Source organism: Atractosteus spatula, chromosome 2, assembly GCF_055471065.1.
Source record: "Atractosteus spatula isolate fAtrSpa1 chromosome 2, fAtrSpa1.hap1, whole genome shotgun sequence".
Classification (NCBI taxonomy): domain Eukaryota; kingdom Metazoa; phylum Chordata; class Actinopteri; order Semionotiformes; family Lepisosteidae; genus Atractosteus; species Atractosteus spatula.
Genome location: NC_142707.1, coordinates 2733281 through 2751641, shown reverse-complemented (window position 1 = coordinate 2751641; position 18361 = coordinate 2733281). Strand labels below are relative to the sequence as shown.

Sequence of the window (18361 nt, the reverse complement as noted above, 5' to 3'; positions counted from 1 at the left end):
ACGGTTCTCCAAACGAGCAGTCTGGCAGTACGTCTGTGTGGAGAGACGGGTGGTTTGAACCGGAAGCGGAAGTCAGGAGGCTGTCGGGACAGCCCGTTTTGTGTTTATTTTGAGTGAAAGGGGGGGATTTTTGCGACGTTTATTATTTTTTATTGGTTATTCTTTACCTGCTAATAGCCTTACTTCATCATTCTTACTCTTTATCCGAAGAAGGAAGAGGCGGCCCTGCGTGTTTCCTGCGATGGTGAGGTGGTTGAGCTTCATAGTTTGAAACGATTCGTTTCTCTGTAGTTGCAGCTGTGAAAAACACGTTTCTTTTTCCGCTCTTAAAGCTAATGTTTTCTTTTTTACCTAAAACGACCAGGTCGCCCTTCTTTGTTAAATGTTAAATTGGAGAGTTTCCACCCGTCTTGAAAGTAGATCACAGCATGACTGCAACCGGGGAGTCATTTCCTCTTGAAAAGCTGCATTATACGTTAGTGCCCGTGAACGCATCGCTCATTTATTTTCCTTTTGGTCCGTGTTTTGTTTCACATTTAGAAAAGGCCGTGCTTTCGGATCAGGCATTGTGTAGGATTACTGTTGGCAGCTTTGATTGGCCGGTTGGAACGGTAGCATAGCAGCTGGAAGCGATGTTTAGCTGAGCGACCGAGCTGTTCACGTTTAAATAACTGTCAGATATTAGAAACAAAGTAACGTTAACGCTTGTTTCGTGTGCAGTCGCACAGGTGGTGTGATGCTGTAGCCCTGTAATTGTTCACCCGTCACAGAACCGGCGAGCAAAGAGCGCTGGTCGGCTTTCTGCTTTAGGGGGCTCTGGTTGGCTCATGGCTGACCATTTGCAAGAGCTCTGCCAGCCCTCTCCCTCAGTCTCACGGCGGTCGAGCGGAAAGGGGAATCCAGCGCGGTCACCGGTCCTCCTCTCTCCCTGCAGGACAGCGAGGTGTCGGATTTGGACCAGGCCCCTGGGGCCGAGAGCAGCATGGAGGGCGACAACGGGGAGAACGGAGAGAACGCGCCGGTTTACTGCATCTGCCGCAAGCCCGACATCAACTGTTTCATGATGTGAGAGCTCATGGCCTCTTCCTGCTGCGCATCACCGCCCGACACTCTTGTCACCCACACAGCCCTGACACAGCCCTCCGCCCCTCACGCTGCACAGCCCTGACACACCCCTCTGCCCCTCACGCTGCACAGCCCTGACACAGCCCTCCGCCACTCACACTGCACAGCCCTGACAGCCCTCCGCCCCTCACGCTGCACAGCCCTGACACAGCCCTCCGCCACTCACACTGCACAGCCCTGACACAGCCCTCCGCCCCTCACGCTGCACAGCCCTGACACACCCCTCTGCCCCTCACGCTGCACAGCCCTGACACAGCCCTCCGCCACTCACACTGCACAGCCCTGACACAGCCCTCCGCCCCTCACGCTGCACAGCCCTGACACACCCCTCTGCCACTCACGCTGCACAGCCCTGACACAGCCCTCCGCCCCTCAAGCTGCACAGCCCTGACACAGCCCTCCGCCCCTCACGCTGCACAGCCCTGACACAGCCCTCTGCCACTCACGCTGCACAGCCCTGACACACCCCTCCGCCACTCACACTGCACAGCCCTGACACAGCCCTCCACCCCTCAAGCTGCACAGCCCTGACACAGCCCTCCGCTCCTCACGCTGCACAGCCCTGACACAGCCCTCTGCCACTCACGCTGCACAGCCCTGACACAGCCCTCCGCCCCTCAAGCTGCACAGCCCTGACACAGCCCTCCGCTCCTCACGCTGCACAGCCCTGACACAGCCCTCCGCCACTCACGCTGCACAGCCCTGACACAGCCCTCCGCCACTCACGCTGCACAGCCCTGACACAGCCCTCCGCCCCTCACGCTGCACAGCCCTGACACAGCCCTCCGCCCCTCACGCTGCACAGCCCTGACACAGCCCTCTGCCACTCAAGCTGCACAGCCCTGACACACCCCTCTACCACTCACGCTGCACAGCCCTGACACAGCCCTCTGCCACTCACGCTGCACAGCCCTGACACAGCCCTCTGCCACTCACGCTGCACAGCCCTGACACACCCCTCTACCACTCACGCTGCACAGCCCTGACACAGCCCTCCGCTCCTCACGCTGCACAGCCCTGACACAGCCCTCCGCCACTCACGCTGCACAGCCCTGACACACCCCTCTACCACTCACGCTGCACAGCCCTGACACAGCCCTCCGCTCCTCACGCTGCACAGCCCTGACACAGCCCTCCGCCCCTCACGCTGCACAGCCCTGACACAGCCCTCCGCCCCTCACGCTGCACAGCCCTGACACAGCCCTCTGCCACTCAAGCTGCACAGCCCTGACACACCCCTCTACCACTCACGCTGCACAGCCCTGACACAGCCCTCCGCTCCTCACGCTGCACAGCCCTGACACAGCCCTCTGCCCCTCACGCTGCACAGCCCTGACACAGCCCTCCGCCCCTCACGCTGCACAGCCCTGACACAGCCCTCCGCCCCTCACGCTGCACAGCCCTGACAGCCCTCCGCCCCTCACGCTGCACAGCCCTGACACAGCCCTCCGCCCCTCACGCTGCACAGCCCTGACACAGCCCTCCGCCACTCACGCTGCACAGCCCTGACACAGCCCTCCGCCCCTCACGCTGCACAGCCCTGACACAGCCCTCTGCCACTCACGCTGCACAGCCCTGACACAGCCCTCTGCCACTCACGCTGCACAGCCCTGACACAGCCCTCTGCCACTCACGCTGCACAGCCCTGACACAGCCCTCCACCCCTCAAGCTGCACAGCCCTGACACAGCCCTCCGCTCCTCACGCTGCACAGCCCTGACACAGCCCTCTGCCACTCACGCTGCACAGCCCTGACAGCCCTCCGCCCCTCACGCTGCACAGCCCTGACACAGCCCTCCACCCCTCAAGCTGCACAGCCCTGACACAGCCCTCCGCCCCTCACGCTGCACAGCCCTGACACAGCCCTCCGCCCCTCAAGCTGCACAGCCCTGACACACCCCTCTGCCCCTCAAGCTGCACAGCCCTGACACACCCCTCTGCCCCTCACGCTGCACAGCCCTGACACAGCCCTCCGCCCCTCACGCTGCACAGCCCTGACACAGCCCTCCGCCACTCACACTGCACAGCCCTGACACACCCCTCCGCCACTCACGCTGCACAGCCCTGACAGCCCTCCGCCCCTCAAGCTGCACAGCCCTGACACACCCCTCTGCCCCTCACGCTGCACAGCCCTGACACAGCCCTCCGCCCCTCACGCTGCACAGCCCTGACACAGCCCTCCGCCACTCACACTGCACAGCCCTGACACACCCCTCCGCCACTCACGCTGCACAGCCCTGACACACCCCTCTACCACTCAAGCTGCACAGCCCTGACACAGCCCTCCGCTCCTCACGCTGCACAGCCCTGACACAGCCCTCTGCCCCTCACGCTGCACAGCCCTGACACAGCCCTCCGCCCCTCACGCTGCACAGCCCTGACACAGCCCTCCGCCCCTCACGCTGCACAGCCCTGACACAGCCCTCCGCCCCTCACGCTGCACAGCCCTGACACAGCCCTCCGCCACTCACACTGCACAGCCCTGACACACCCCTCCGCCACTCACACTGCACAGCCCTGACACACCCCTCTGCCACTCAAGCTGCACAGCCCTGACACACCCCTCTGCCACTCAAGCTGCACAGCCCTGACACAGCCCTCTGCCACTCACGCTGCACAGCCCTGACGCACCCCTCCGCCACTCACGCTGCACAGCCCTGACGCACCCCTCCGCCACTCACGCTGCACAGCCCTGACGCACCCCTCCGCCCCTCACGCTGCACAGCCCTGACGCACCCCTCCACCCCTCACGCTGCATATTTTTCAATATCTTAGGAAGTCTAGAAGAAACATAAACTTGCGAGTCAAGTTGTGTTATTTTTGTTAGTTGTGCTTGGTGAGATTGAGAATTCAAAATGGGCTTTGTTGGCGAGTTGTGTTACAAGGGTATTGTCAAAAGTTTTGAACAGCTATGGAACAGTTTATAACAGAATATTGGCCATGTGCACAGTGTTAGAGTGCAGGTCTATACAGAGGTTTACTGTACGACACAGCTTGGTACTGTGCACTGTGTCAGGCAGGGGTCTCCAAGCCTGGTCCTGGAGAGCCCCAGTCAGGTAGTCTTTTAGGTCTTTAGACTTTTGTAACATCAATGTAATAATTAATGTAATAATTAATCAATTAACAATACTGTGGTCCGTGGAGACTGAGAGAAACGTGATTTGGTCTTATATTATCTCAAAATTTCCTGCTCTATTCATTACTGTGAAATTTTGACTAATCTTGAGAAATGTGTGACTTAGCGGTGACCTATACAGTCTGCTGGCCTGGGGGACCAGGGTTCGTCACGTCTGGTGTAAGGGTTTGAGCTCACATTTTTGTTTCTGACTGTTGCACTGGTGTTTTCTTTTCTTTCTCCTGTGCATCTGGACTGCGTGTCTGCGTGTCTGCGTGTCTGCGTGTCTGCGTGTCTGCGTGTCTACGTGTCCGTCTGTGTGTGTGATGGCCCTGTGTGTGCACGCGTGTCCATCTGTGTGTGCCATGCATGTGTGTGCACGCGTGTCCGTCTGTGTGCGTGTGATGGCCCTGTGTGTGCACGTGTGTCCTTCTGTGTGCGTGTGATGGCTCTGTGTGTGCACGTGTGTCCGTCTGTGTGTGCCATGTGTCTGTGTGCACGTGTGTCCGTCTGTGCGCGTGTGATGGCCCTGTGTGTGCACGCGTATCCGTCTGTGTGCGTGTGATGGCCCTGTGTGTGCATGCGTGTCCGCCTGTGTGTGCCATGCGTGATCTCCTCATCTGCAGCGGCTGCGACCGCTGTAACGAGTGGTTCCATGGCAACTGCATCAACGTGACGGAGAAGATGGCCAAGGCGATCCGGGAGTGGTACTGCGGGAAGTGCCGGGGTGAGGACCTGCGCCTCTCCTCTCTCCGGGAGACTCTCCCTCGGGGCTCAGTCGTTTCTGTATCTGTCGTGTTATTGCCCTTGTGTATAGTTCAGGTTCCCGGTGTTGTGAAGTCATGGGAAGGGACACGGCTTATCCAGGTTACAGAAAGTAATTTAGAAATCCGGGACTCCAGGCTGGAAGATTTTTTTTCAACATTTTGGTTGTGTGTTACGGATTGTTCAGAAGACACTGTGGGGAAACAGACCTGTCTCGTATTGCACAGCAGAGCGGTCCATTCCGGGTTCTGCCGTGAGCTGCAGGCCGATCTCAGTGTGCGAACCGCACAGCCGGTGCCGAAAGGCAGATGTACGTTAACGTCATGGCGTACGAGCACGTTCTCTCTGAGGTCACGGGCTGGAAGTGCAGCTGTTGCTGTAAGTCCTGGTGAAACCTGGACTGGATCACGCTGCTGTCACTGGTCAGCTCTCTTCTGCCTGACTGCCCGAGAGGAGGGGTGTTGGTCAGTCAGTGTGACTCTCTCTCCCCCTCCTCAGAGAAGGACTCCTCCCTGGAGATCAAGTACCGGCTCAAGAAGAGCCGGGAGAAGGAGGCGGAGCTGGACCGGTTGGAGAAGCAGCGCGGCACTCCGGACTTCAAGACTGACCGGCGGCGGGGGTCAAGGGTCAGCGCACTCACGTCTCCTGTTTGTTTCCACTTGTTCGTTATGGATGAACCAGGTTACAGGTCTAACGTGCATGGACCGCTTAGCCTCTGTTGTCTTACATCTCTTCTGTTAGATGCCGGTTGCACTTTTTCAGAACGGCGGACATTGTGTCAACAGTGGGGGGGCAATTAAAGAAATAGATTTACTTAGTCAGATGTATATTAGTCTGGTCATTAGGGATAAAACAAACACGGTCTACACAGAAATATTTTTATTTGGAAATATTTAGATATATTTCTCTTGGGAAAGTGAAATCAGGTCGTCATGGGGAGATTAATTTAGTCCGGGTTCACCGTTTTTTGCAACCTTTTTTGGTTAAATAAATTGGTTTAAATCACCATTATTGTTTCCAACCCTTCTGACTGTGAGTTGAGAGAAGATGGCCACCTGTCTCGCCCCTCTGACCGCCTGTCTCTCTCCCCCCGCCCCTCTGACCACCCCTCTGGCCACCTGTCTCGCCCCTCTGACCGCCTGTCTCTCTCCCCCCACCCCTCTGCCCTGCAGATCAAGCGCTCGGCCCGGATGTGCGGGGAGTGCGAGCCGTGCCGCAGGACGGAGGACTGTGCCCAGTGTGACTTCTGCAAGGACATGAAGAAGTTCGGGGGCCCCAACAAGATCAGGCAGAAGTGCCGCCTGCGGCAGTGCGAGGTCCGGGCCAGGGTGAGTCTCTTCCAGGAAGGCTGCCGGGCACGAGTGAAGGTCAGTTCCACGCTGGAAAATAGACAGGAGGGACAGAGGGATTCAGCTGTAGAGCCTTCTTCAGGAGTGAGGGAGAGAGACAGGGAGTGAGGTGTGCAGGAGATAGAGCAGGTAAGAGTGGACACACACAGGGGAGAGAGAGAGAGTGACCGCAGGAGGGACACACACAGGGGAGAGAGAGAGAGTGACCGCAGGAGGGACACACACAGGGGAGAGAGAGAGAGTGACCGCAGGAGGGACACACACACAGGGGAGAGAGAGAGAGAGTGACCGCAGGAGGGACACACACAGGGGAGAGAGAGAGTGACCGCAGGAGGGACACACACAGGGGAGAGAGAGAGTGACCGCAGGAGGGACACACACAGGGGAGAGAGAGAGTGACCGCAGGAGGGACACACACAGGGGGGAGAGAGAGAGTGACCGCAGGAGGGACACACACAGGGGGGAGAGAGAGAGTGACCGCAGGAGGAACACACACAGGGGGGAGAGAGAGAGTGACCGCAGGAGGGACACACACAGGGGGGAGAGAGAGAGTGACCGCAGGAGGGACACACACAGGGGGGAGAGAGAGAGTGACCACAGGAGGGACACACACACGGGGGAGAGAGAGAGTGACCGCAGGAGGGACACACACAGGGGAGAGAGAGAGAGTGACCGCAGGAGGGACACACACAGGAGAGAGAGAGAGAGTGACCGCAGGAGGGACACACACAGGGGGGAGAGAGAGAGTGACCGCAGGAGGGACACACAAAGGGGGGAGAGAGAGAGTGACCGCAGGAGGGACACACACAGGGGGGAGAGAGAGAGTGACCGCAGGAGGGACACACACACAGGGGAGAGAGAGAGAGTGACCGCAGGAGGGACACACACACAGGGGAGAGAGAGAGAGTGACCGCAGGAGGGACACACACACAGGGGAGAGAGAGAGAGTGACCGCAGGAGGGACACACACAGGGGAGAGAGAGAGTGACCGCAGGAGGGACACACACAGGGGGGAGAGAGAGAGTGACCGCAGGAGGGACACACACAGGGGGGAGAGAGAGAGTGACCGCAGGAGGGACACACACACGGGAGGGAGAGAGAGTGACCGCAGGAGGGACACACACAGGGGAGGGAGAGAGAGTGACCGCAGGAGGGACACACACAGGGGGGAGAGAGAGAGTGACCGCAGGAGGGACACACACAGGGGGGAGAGAGAGAGTGACCGCAGGAGGGACACACACAGGGGGGAGAGAGAGAGTGACCGCAGGAGGGACACACACACGGGGGAGAGAGAGAGAGTGACCGCAGGAGGGACACACACACGGGGGAGAGAGAGAGAGTGACCGCAGGAGGGACACACACACGGGGGAGAGAGAGAGAGTGACCGCAGGAGGGACACACACACGGGGGAGAGAGAGAGAGTGACCGCAGGAGGGACACACACACGGGGGAGAGAGAGAGAGTGACCGCAGGAGGGACACACACACGGGGGAGAGAGAGAGAGTGACCGCAGGAGGGACACACACACGGGGGAGAGAGAGAGAGTGACCGCAGGAGGGACACACACACGGGGGAGAGAGAGAGAGTGACCGCAGGAGGGACACACACACGGGGGAGAGAGAGAGAGTGACCGCAGGAGGGACACACACAGGGGAGGGAGAGAGAGTGACCGCAGGAGGGACACACACAGGGGAGGGAGAGAGAGTGACCGCAGGAGGGACACACACAGGGGAGGGAGAGAGAGTGACCGCAGGAGGGACACACACAGGGGAGGGAGAGAGAGTGACCGCAGGAGGGACACACACAGGGGAGGGAGAGAGAGTGACCGCAGGAGGGACACACACAGGGGAGGGAGAGAGAGTGACCGCCGGAGGGACACGCACACAGGGGAGAGAGAGAGAGAGTGACCGCAGGAGGGACACGCACACAGGGGAGAGAGAGAGAGAGTGACCGCAGGAGGGACACGCACACAGGGGAGAGAGAGAGAGAGTGACCGCAGGAGGGACACGCACACAGGGGAGAGAGAGAGTGACCGCAGGAGGGACACACACACAGGGGAGAGAGAGAGAGTGACCGCAGGAGGGACACACACAGGGGAGGGAGAGAGAGTGACCGCAGGAGGGACACACACAGGGGAGAGAGAGAGAGTGACCGCAGGAGGGACACACACAGGGGAGAGAGAGAGAGTGACCGCAGGAGGGACACACACAGGGGAGAGAGAGAGAGAGTGACCGCAGGAAGAGGGATCAGGGTGAGAAGGGTGAAAAGCCGAGATCTGTAAATGAATGAAGAGGGTTTGAACAGGTGTTGCTGCCCTGCAGAAAATGCTGCGTGTTCGCGACGACGAGTTCCAGCAGCTGAAGGAGCAGGAGGACGGGGAGCCGAAAGACGAGCCGCTGTCGGACGAGTACGACGAGCAGGAGATGGAGCTGTACCAGCAGTACCGGGCAGCCGGATACGAGGATCACAACATGGTAACTTGCTGTGTGTGTGTGGGGGTACCTTACTGATGACACTGAGAGTGTGTGTGTGTGGGGGTACCTTACTGATGACACTGAGAGTGTGTGTGTGGGGGTACCTTACTGATGGCACTGAGAGTGTGTGTGTGTGTGTGGGGGTACCTTACTGATGGCACTGAGAGTGTGTGTGTGTGTGGGGGTACCTTACTGATGACACTGAGAGTGTGTGTGTGTGCGGGGGTACCTTACTGATGACACTGAGAGTGTGTGTGTGTGGGGGTACCTTACTGATGACACTGAGAGTGTGTGTGTGTGTGGGGGTACCTTACTGATGACACTGAGAGTGTGTGTGTGTGGGGGTACCTTACTGATGACACAGAGTGTGTGTGTGTGTGGGGGTACCTTACTGATGACACAGAGTGTGTGTGTGTGTGGGGGTACCTTACTGATGACACTGAGAGTGTGTGTGTGTGTGTGTGTGGGGAGGTACCTTACTGATGACACTGAGAGTGTGTGTGTGTGTGGGGAGGTACCTTACTGATGACACTGAGAGTGTGCAGCAAGAAACGAATGTGTCGCCTGAGTGTCCTTCTGATGTCTCCTGCCCAGCCATGGCTGAGTGACGAAGACGACGGGCCCTTCCTCGACCCTGTGCTGCGCAAGAGGGCCGTCAAGGTGAAGCACGTGAAGAGGAGAGAGAAGAAGTCGGAGAAGAAGGTGAGGAGCTCCTCCAGCCGGAAGAGCACGCAGACTCTCTGCTTCCTTTCTCCCCTTCCAGGGCGCGAACGATTCCGGTTGCCTGTGTGTGCGTTTCTGTGTGCTTTCAGCATCCAAGAGAACCTTACTCTCCGATCGGTGTCTCTAGGGAGCATGAAGTACAGCCATCCCCCAACTTAAAAACGTGCTGTGATTTGACAAAACGTGCATTGTCCTTCCTGTTTTTCTCCGTTGACGAGCGCCGCACAGAGAAGGCCACCCCGACCTCCCACAGCGCAGTTCACCCACACGACTGCGCTCTGAGAAATTCTACGCAGCTCCTTCAGTCTGTTTGCCTCATTAGCCTGAGGTACATTAGCAGCAGGGATCTCTCTCTTGACGATTCAGCCTCCAGTGAGGTAAACATTAGTAATACGCCCCTCCCTGAATTTGTGAACCCTGGGCCTGCGCATTTCCGCTCCTCCAACGCGTGCGTGATCTCGGTGGTTACGGGTTTAACATAGTTCAGTTTTCGCTCGAGGGAAATCGCTTCCTTCGGAGCCGAACGGAAGGCGCCCCCCCTCTCAGCGCGTGGTCCCACCCTTCTTTTCGAAAGATGTTTCGAAAGACGAAAGTTTTCTCGTCTCTACAAATTTCTCACGCGGGTTCTCCCAGCATCCAATGTGTCCAAAGCACCTGTCTGCACCTAAGAGCTGAAACTTGGCCTCTCCCTGTCGCCTCCTGGTGCGGTTTTGGGCAGAGGCCTCCTGGTGCGGTTTTGGGCAGAGGCCTCCTGGTGCAGTTTTGGGCAGAGGCCTCCTGGTGCGGTTTTGGGCAGAGGCCTCCTGGTGCGGTTTTGGGCAGAGGCCTCCTGGTGCGGTTTTGGGCAGAGGCCTCCTGGTGCGGTTTTGGGCAGAGGCCTCCTGGTGCGGTTTTGGGCAGAGGCCTCCTGGTGCGGTTTTGGGCAGAGGCCTCCTGGTGCGGTTTTGGGCAGAGGCCTCCTGGTGCAGTTTTGGGCAGAGGCCTCCTGGTGCGGTTTTGGGCAGAGGCCTCCGGGGACCGCTTTTTTTTGGGACCGCTTCTTTATTATCTCCAAGGGGCAGCTTGTTTTACAGCAGCAGTCAATAGAAAGAAAGCACACAGACATGCAATGCACGTGTACACGGCCAAGAGAATCAGCTGTTGATCAAGGTGATGAACCTGTTTGTTTTTAAACTGGGAAATCTGTATCTGGGCTCTGAGGGGAGTCATGGGAATTTGTTAAAAAAAGGGTGTGAAGGGTCCTCCTGGATGGAATATACTTTATGCAAGACTCGTAACTCGTAATGGACGTTTGGTAGGGCCGTCAGATCAGCTCCATTGACTTTCTGACACAGTCTGGCAAGACTCCCCCAGTGTGTACTTACTCCTCAGCTTCAGACCCCAAACCAGCAGATCAGGGCAAAAAGATCAAGCAGATTCTTAAAATTACTGATTAGACATGACCAACATAGAATTATCAACCTCAGAATGCTTAAAAGTTTCTAGAGGAAATTTTTTTGAAAATAGAGTTTCGAAATGTGCTTTTGCCCCGAGACCTTCGCCCCAGAGTGCGACTTGTACCGCCGAGGTGAGGTTCCCCGCCGGGGGGACCCGCGCCCTCCTCTCACTCTGAGCCCTGTCTCTCCTGGCGCACGCGTTCCAGAAGGAGGAGTACAAGTCCCGGCGCCACAAGCAGAAGCAGAAGCACAAGGACCGGGTGAAGCACAGCGAGCGGGCCGAGTCCCGGGACGTGGGCGGCCTGCGGCAGTGCCTGGGGCCCGGCTGCGTGGAGGCCTCGCGCCCCAACTCCAAGTACTGCTCCGAGGACTGCGGCATGAAGCTGGCGGCCAAGTAAGAGCCCCCCCCGGTCCTTCCCGGTCCTTCCCGGTCCTTCCCGGTCCTTCCCGGTCCTTCCCGGTCCTTCCCGGTCCTTCCCCGTCCTTCCCCGTCCTTCCCCGTCCGGGTCTTGCGCGGGCACAGCGTCGGCCGGAGTTCACGACTCCCCCGGCGAGGTGGCTGCGCGGGAGGGCTGGAGGTCGCTCCCGGAAGCCCATCCGGAGCGCTTCCCCTGTCCGAGGGGATCGCTCAACTGGGAATCTCCACGGGTGGAATCGGGATAGGCAGACGGGCTCAGGGAATCCCGGTTAAACAGGGGTGCCCTAACTCCGGTAGCACAGCGTAAAAGCGCGGCTCTTCTGAAGGAGAAGTCGGTGCGCGGTCTGCTCTCCTGTCTCGATGGCAAGAAGCGTCTGCTAGATGACTCTCCCGTCCCACCCACAGCGCTGTGAAAAACCATCCAGCTTTTTTTAAACGGTGGTGGTTCAAGACAGCACCGTGTTGGAAATTTTAGTCAGGAAGAAGGCCTACCTTCTTTTCCTGAGAGACAGACAGCCTAGGAGCCGCCTGCGTGACTGACCTCTGACCCTTCCGCCATGAAGGGTGTTTAAAGGGGATATTTGCAGAGAAGCGGGCCTAGTGACCTGCGGTTTTGCAGGAATGGCTCCTGAAGCAGTCAGTTGCGGGTTTTGCTGCAGACGCACGCATGTGCGTGCGGTGGTGGTCTCTCAGTGGCTCCGCCCCTCTCGTTTGGCGTTATTGCCAGCGTCTCTGTCCTGCTGTTTGTCCACTAGCTCTTAATGAGAAATAACTGCAGACTGCCAGAGCTCAGCAAGAAGCAGCCAATTCACTTCGCATTTACAAATGATTCTATAGTGATAACAAACAGCTAAGGATCTGACAAGACACATAACAGAAGGATGTGTCCGCAGCCGGATCTACGAGATCCTGCCGCAGAGGATCCAGCAGTGGCAGCAGAGCCCCTGCATCGCGGAGGAGCAGGGCAAGAAGCTGCTGGAGAGGATCCGCCGGGAGCAGCAGCAGGCCCGGCTCCGCCTGCAGGAGATGGAGCGCCGCTTCCACGAGCTGGAGAGCATCATCATCAAGGCCAAGCAGCAGGTCGTGCAGCAGGACGAGGAGGTGAGGGGGGCAGGGGGTACCGGCACACAAGAGAGAGGGTGAATACAGAGAGCAGGCAGCAGGTCGGGGAGGTGAGGGGGGCAGGGCAGGGGGGTATCAGTCCAGAGGGAAGGATGGCGATTCAGAGAGCAGGCAGCAGGTCAATCAGGGAGGTGAGAGAGGCAGGGCAGGGGGGTATCAGTCCAGAGGGAAGGATGGCGATTCAGAGAGCAGGCAGCAGGTCAATCAGGGAGGTGAGAGAGGCAGGGCAGGGGGGTATCAGTCCAGAGGGAAGGATGGTGATTCAGAGAGCAGGCAGCAGGTCGGGGAGGTGAGGGGGGCAGGGCAGGGGGGTATCAGTCCAGAGGGAAGGATGGTGATTCAGAGAGCAGGCAGCAGGTCGGGGAGGTGAGGGGGGCAGGGCAGGGGGGTATCAGCCCAGAGGGAAGGATGGCGATTCAGAGAGCAGGCAGCAGGTCAATCAGGGAGGTGAGAGAGGCAGGGCAGGGGGGTATCAGCCCAGAGAGAGGGGTGAATACAGAGAGTAAGCAGCAGATCAGTCAGGGAGGAGAGGGGGACAGGGGGGTACTGACCCACAGAGAAGGAGGGGGGATACAGAGAGCAGGCAGCAGGTTGGGGAAGTGAGGGGGTCAGGGGTGACCTAGAGAGAGGGGTGAATACAGAGAGCAGGCAGATGGTTAAGAAGGTGAGGGGACTGGAGTTTATACAGCAGTGGGTAAACTATACCCTGCTGTAGAAACTTCCTTTATATATATGTGGAGAGAGAGTAGAAGATTACAGATTGGGATGATGAGAAGCAATATCAAGCAGGAGAGAGGAGAGCTCTGAGCCCGCAAGGCACAGCTTCGTTGATAGACACGCAGGACCAGACGTGAGAAAAAGAGGAAGAGGGGGTTACTCTTCTTTCAATAATGTTCAATGATCAGCTCCGATGTCTGTCCCTCTAACTCCTGCTCGTGCCTGCACAGGTGAATGAGGGTGACAGCGACGACACAGACCTGCAGATATTCTGTGTGTCCTGCAGTCACCCCATCAACCCCAAGGTGGCGCTCAGGCACATGGAAAGGTGCTATGCCAAGGTGAGTGGCTGTAAAGGTGCACTGAGAATTGTTCCATAAGCATTTTTGTATGATTTTGAGAAAGTAATGCTTGTTTTTAAAATTGGTTAATGTGTTTCTGTATTCATAGACCTAGAACAAAACTTTTCTAGCTTTCCAGTGAATCATTTTTGGGAGCGAGAGTCCCAGTGTCTGTACAGTTGCTTTGCAACAAGTAGCTTGTGTTGGAACCTGCATCATAACATTTAGGCATTTCATCTCGGCGGTCAGACTGATCTGTACTTCACATCTCACCCGTCTGGCCCTGCAATTGCCAAGAGCGAGAGCTAATCGATAATTTATAACCGATTGCTAAGCAAAATGTAAAGATTGCTGATCTTTTTTTGTTTGTTGGTACTGCTACCGAAAGGACGTATCTAGCATTTTCCCCTGATTAATTTAAAGTCGTGGTTGTGATAGTTTTCTCTGTGGGTAGAGTGGTTCTTCTGTCTGATCCCTGGCTTTTAGCAGCACCTACTGCCAGTAAACTGTTAAGTGTCACTGACCCCACTGTCAGCAGTCACTGTGTTGTCAGCTATTAGTCCTGGTCGGCTAATTCCACCATTTAGTAGTCACAGTCGGCTAGTGACTTGAACCAGGCTCAAACCCACAGTTGTAGAGCTCGACCTGTGCTGAACCGCTCCTATCAGTGAATTACAATGTGAGCTCTGGCCTTTCTGCGCGTCTGCTCACAAGTTTTAGGTTGGTGATGGAACAGAAGTAGAGTTGTCTCAATTCCAACATTGTTCTAAATGAAGCAGACTGCTGCGTTTTTTTTAATACAGCCTTTTGCAATGTAGCAGTGGGACAGGCGAGCGTGTCTTCAAGTGTAAGGGAACAACTCCTGCAATGCAGCTATCAATAGCCTCTCTTGACTTCCTGTCGCTGGTGTCACGGGCACTTTGTCCTTTGTCCTCTGTCCACTACCGCTGACCGCCTGTCTCTGTGTTCTCTCTGCAGTACGAGAGCCAGACTTCCTTCGGCTCCATGTACCCCACGCGCATCGAAGGGTAAGACCCGCCACGGGCCTGCGGGAGACCCGAGGGGCGACTGCGAATCTCTGACTGCCCCAGGTGTAATGGTGGTGGTGGTGTTGGTGGTGGTGTTGGGGAGGTTGGTTGCTGTCTACATTCACAGTAACAGCTGGGGAATTATAAAAAAACAAAAAGTGACACCCAGCAGCTGTGAAAAATAATCCCCAAAAAGCCGGTGTCACCGCTGGCCAGGGCTGTTTCCTTCAAGCCTCCTCTGCGTGCGTCTGACTCGGCTGTCTCTTGGCGTGCAGGGCCACCCGGCTCTTCTGCGACGTGTACAACCCCCAGAGTAAGACCTACTGCAAGCGGCTGCAGGTGCTGTGTCCAGAGCATTCCAGAGACCCCAAGGTTAGTCGGGGGAGCGGGTGGGGGGTCACGCGGGTCTCGTCCAGGGGGGATACAGCAGGGCCGGCCCGCCCTCGCCGCACTCATGTCGAGTTGTGTCGCGTACAAGATGGCGGCGGTTTTTCACAGCAGCAGGAGGGAATGCAGATATTCAGCAGTTAGGGGGACGTGATTTGAAAAGACAGATTTGACTTCTTTGTCCGGTTTAATTGGCCTGGTTTAATCTCCCAGGTGATCCAGACCTGGAGTGAAATCCAGAGCCAGGTGCTGCAGCCGTGGCCAGAGGTCTCCTGCCTCTGCAGTGGGAAATGCAAGTGCTGCGCAGGTCGGAGGTCAGCGGCTCTGCACTGAGGCAGGAACGCGCTATCGCGCTGTCTTTCTCTCTGAGCTCAGCAAAGCAGACCTGCTCCGGTTCAGTTCCAGTTAACAGAGTGGCCCAGTTTTCCTAAATAAACAGATGGGGCCCCCCCTGGCCTGAAGGGGCCTGTAAGACAGGAACGCGGTTGCACCGCCTGCGTCCCACCGTTTCGCCCCCTCCTCTCCCTCAGGTGCCCGCGGACGAGGTGTGTGGGTGCCCGCTGGTGAGGGACGTCTTCGACCCCACGGGGGACTTCTGCCGGGTGGCCAAGCGCAAGTGTAACAAGCACTACTGCTGGGAGAAGCTGCGCAGGGCCGAGGTGGACCTGGAGCGAGTCAGGGTGGTGAGCACAGCAAACCGGCGTACCCTCTCAGCAGCCATGTAATCAGCTCACAATAATAATAATACAGTGTGTGATCTCCTGTCCCAGCCTGAGGAACAGACAGTGAGCCTGTCTCTCAATAATAATAATACAGTGTGTGATCTCCTGTCCCAGCCTGAGGAACAGACAGTGAGCCTGTCTCTCAATAATAATAATACAGTGTGTGATCTCCTGTCCCAGCCTGAGGAACAGACAGTGAGCCTGTCTCTCAATAATAATAATACAGTGTGTGATCTCCTGTCACAGTCTGAGGAACAGACAGCGAGCCTGTCTCTCAATAATAATACAGTGTGTGATCTTCTGTCCCAGCCTGAGGAACAGACAGCGAGCCTGTCTCTCAATAATAATAATACAGTGTGTAATCTCCTGTCACAGTCTGAGGAACAGACAGTGAACCTGTCTCTCAATAATAATAATACAGTGTGTAATCTCCTGTCACAGTCTGAGGAACAGACAGTGAGCCTGTCTCTCAATAATAATACAGTGTGTGATCTCCTGTCCCAGCCTGAGGAACAGACAGTGAGCCTGTCTCTCAATAATAATAATACAGTGTGTGATCTCCTGTCCCAGCCTGAGGAGCAGACAGTGAGCCTGTCTCTCAATAATAATAATACAGTGTGTGATCTCCTGTCCCAGCCTGAGGAACAGACAGTGAGCCTGTCTCTCAATAATAATAATACAGTGTGTGATCTCCTGTCCCAGCCTGAGGAACAGACAATGAGTCTGTCTCTCAATAATAATAATACAGTGTGTGATCTCCTGTCACAGTCTGATGAACAGACAGTGAGCCTGTCTCTCAATATTAATAATACAATGTGTGATCTCCTGTCTCCACACAGAGCATTATTGGTTGTATGTTGTATGTAAATCTTTTACGATGAGTTAGTATTGTAAATGTCTGTAGTTGTTGAGTTAATTGTGTACACTTTGTGCAACACTGTAATCCGTCAGCTCTGCCAGTAAAGCTCGTTGAATGAGCTGCCCAGTCTGCTATCACCCAACATTACTTCTTACAGAAGACAGTGCAGTGCTGCTTGTACTGTCTTACCCGTTTCTCTCTGTCTCTCGCTGCCCCTGCTCTCTTCCTCCTCCTCCTCCTCCTCCTCCTTGCAGTGGTACAAGCTGGACGAGCTGTTTGAGCAGGAGCGCAATGTGAGGACGGCCATGACCAACCGCGCCGGCCTGCTGGCCCTCATGCTGCACCAGACCATCCAGCACGACCCGCTGACCACTGACCTGAGGAGCAGCAAGGACCGCTGACCACTGACCTGAGGAGCAGCAAGGACCGCTGACGCAGGTCAAGCGCGCACTATGATGACCCGTTTTGTTTTTAGCTTGATTTTATTTTTTTTATTAAATTCAAACACGCCCTTTTAGGAATGTCCAAACCATCATTTAAGACTCATCAGCCTCCCGAGCTCTCCTGGAGAGACAAGGCAATGTGGACGTGATCCCCTGTCACGCCCATTTCCGCCATGCAGTTTGACGTGCTGCAGGCTCCACAGTTCCCTGCCGACAGGAGAGTTTGTACCAACTGGAGCGCAGGCGCAGCTCTACATCACTGTGAGGTCTCGGGCTGTGCCGTTGCCCAAGAGGACCCTGACTGACAGATTCTAGCCATGTACCTGATGGTACTTAGCCAGTGGCATTCTGCTGCTTGGTGAATCCCAGTTACAGTTGGCTAACCATGCGATGCTGACTTGGTTATAGTTGGCTAGTGACAAGATCCTTGTGTCACCTCTTGATGAATCATGGTTACAGTTGGTTAATGACGTGATCCTAGCTTTGCTGCTTGCTGAATACCTGTTACAGTCAGCTAGTGAAATGACCCTGGCTTCACTGCTTGGCGAATCCTGGGTACAGTCCATTAGCCACGCAATATTAGTCTTATTGCTGGTGAATCTCAGTTACAGTGGGCTAGCCATGTGATCCAGGCTTCACTGCTTAGTGAAACCTGGTTACAGTCGTCTAGCAATGTGATCCTGGCTTTTCACCATTTGGCGAATCCCAGAGCAAAACCTGGAAATCGCCTTCCATAGCGGACGCACCTGGGAGTCCCTGGGACGCACTGATCACATGCCACCCATCCCGGGCGCCTGCCTTCCACACTGCGGAGCCACCGGAACCCAAAACAGCATAGAGTCCCACACCTCGTGCCCTGATCTGTGGAGCCGAGTGAACGGAGAGTCCAAACTTCGGCTGGGTGGGCCAGCAGATTCCGACAGGACTTCAGTCCCAATCCCTGCGGAGGCAGTGGATTCCGGAGAAACCTGGGCTTTGGAATCGGAGGTCGCCAGTCAGCCTGCACAGCTGGACCGACGGAGAGAAAAATCTGACTTTTTTTTGTTTCTCCCGTTATTCCCTGCAGAGGTCGGAGGAGAGTTCCTGGTTGAAGATCCACAGCACAGCTGGGAGAAGAGGAGGGATGCTCCTGATTAATCACACTTGTACACAGAGCCGCAGCATTGAAATGGTCCATATTGAAATTTCTCATCGACATGCATTACCTTTCAGTTTTTGTCATTTGTTTTCTTCATGTCTGCCCCCCTCACCCTGTCTCTCTTCTTCTCAGGCCGTTTGATTTTTGTCTTCCCTTTTTTTAATTTTTGGAATACATTAAAAAAAAAAAGTTTGAAAAAA

At 56.2% G+C, this 18361-nt stretch overlaps 1 protein-coding gene across 3 annotated transcripts in view; it reads left to right on the top strand.

Moving 5' to 3' along the window:
- Positions 1-18361, top strand: part of LOC148838986 (CXXC-type zinc finger protein 1-like) — a 20851-nt gene extending 2490 nt beyond the window's left edge. The window contains exons 1-15 of one of the 3 annotated variants that reach the window (XM_088932156.1): positions 1-244; positions 935-1065; positions 4866-4966; positions 5503-5630; positions 6177-6332; positions 8675-8827; positions 9422-9529; positions 11193-11380; positions 12298-12505; positions 13474-13584; positions 14563-14612; positions 14888-14984; positions 15530-15682; positions 16835-17018; positions 18090-18361. In XM_088932156.1, coding sequence (XP_088788282.1) covers positions 242-244; positions 935-1065; positions 4866-4966; positions 5503-5630; positions 6177-6332; positions 8675-8827; positions 9422-9529; positions 11193-11380; positions 12298-12505; positions 13474-13584; positions 14563-14612; positions 14888-14984; positions 15530-15682; positions 16835-16981 — 1734 coding nt within the window. In that variant the 5' untranslated portion in view covers positions 1-241 and the 3' untranslated portion in view covers positions 16982-17018; positions 18090-18361. Of the gene's footprint in view, positions 245-934; positions 1066-4865; positions 4967-5502; positions 5631-6176; positions 6372-8674; positions 8828-9421; positions 9530-11192; positions 11381-12297; positions 12506-13473; positions 13585-14562; positions 14613-14887; positions 14985-15529; positions 15683-16834; positions 17019-18089 lie in introns of all 3 variants that reach the window. The other 2 variants (XM_088932175.1, XM_088932165.1) reach the window with 2 other exon arrangements.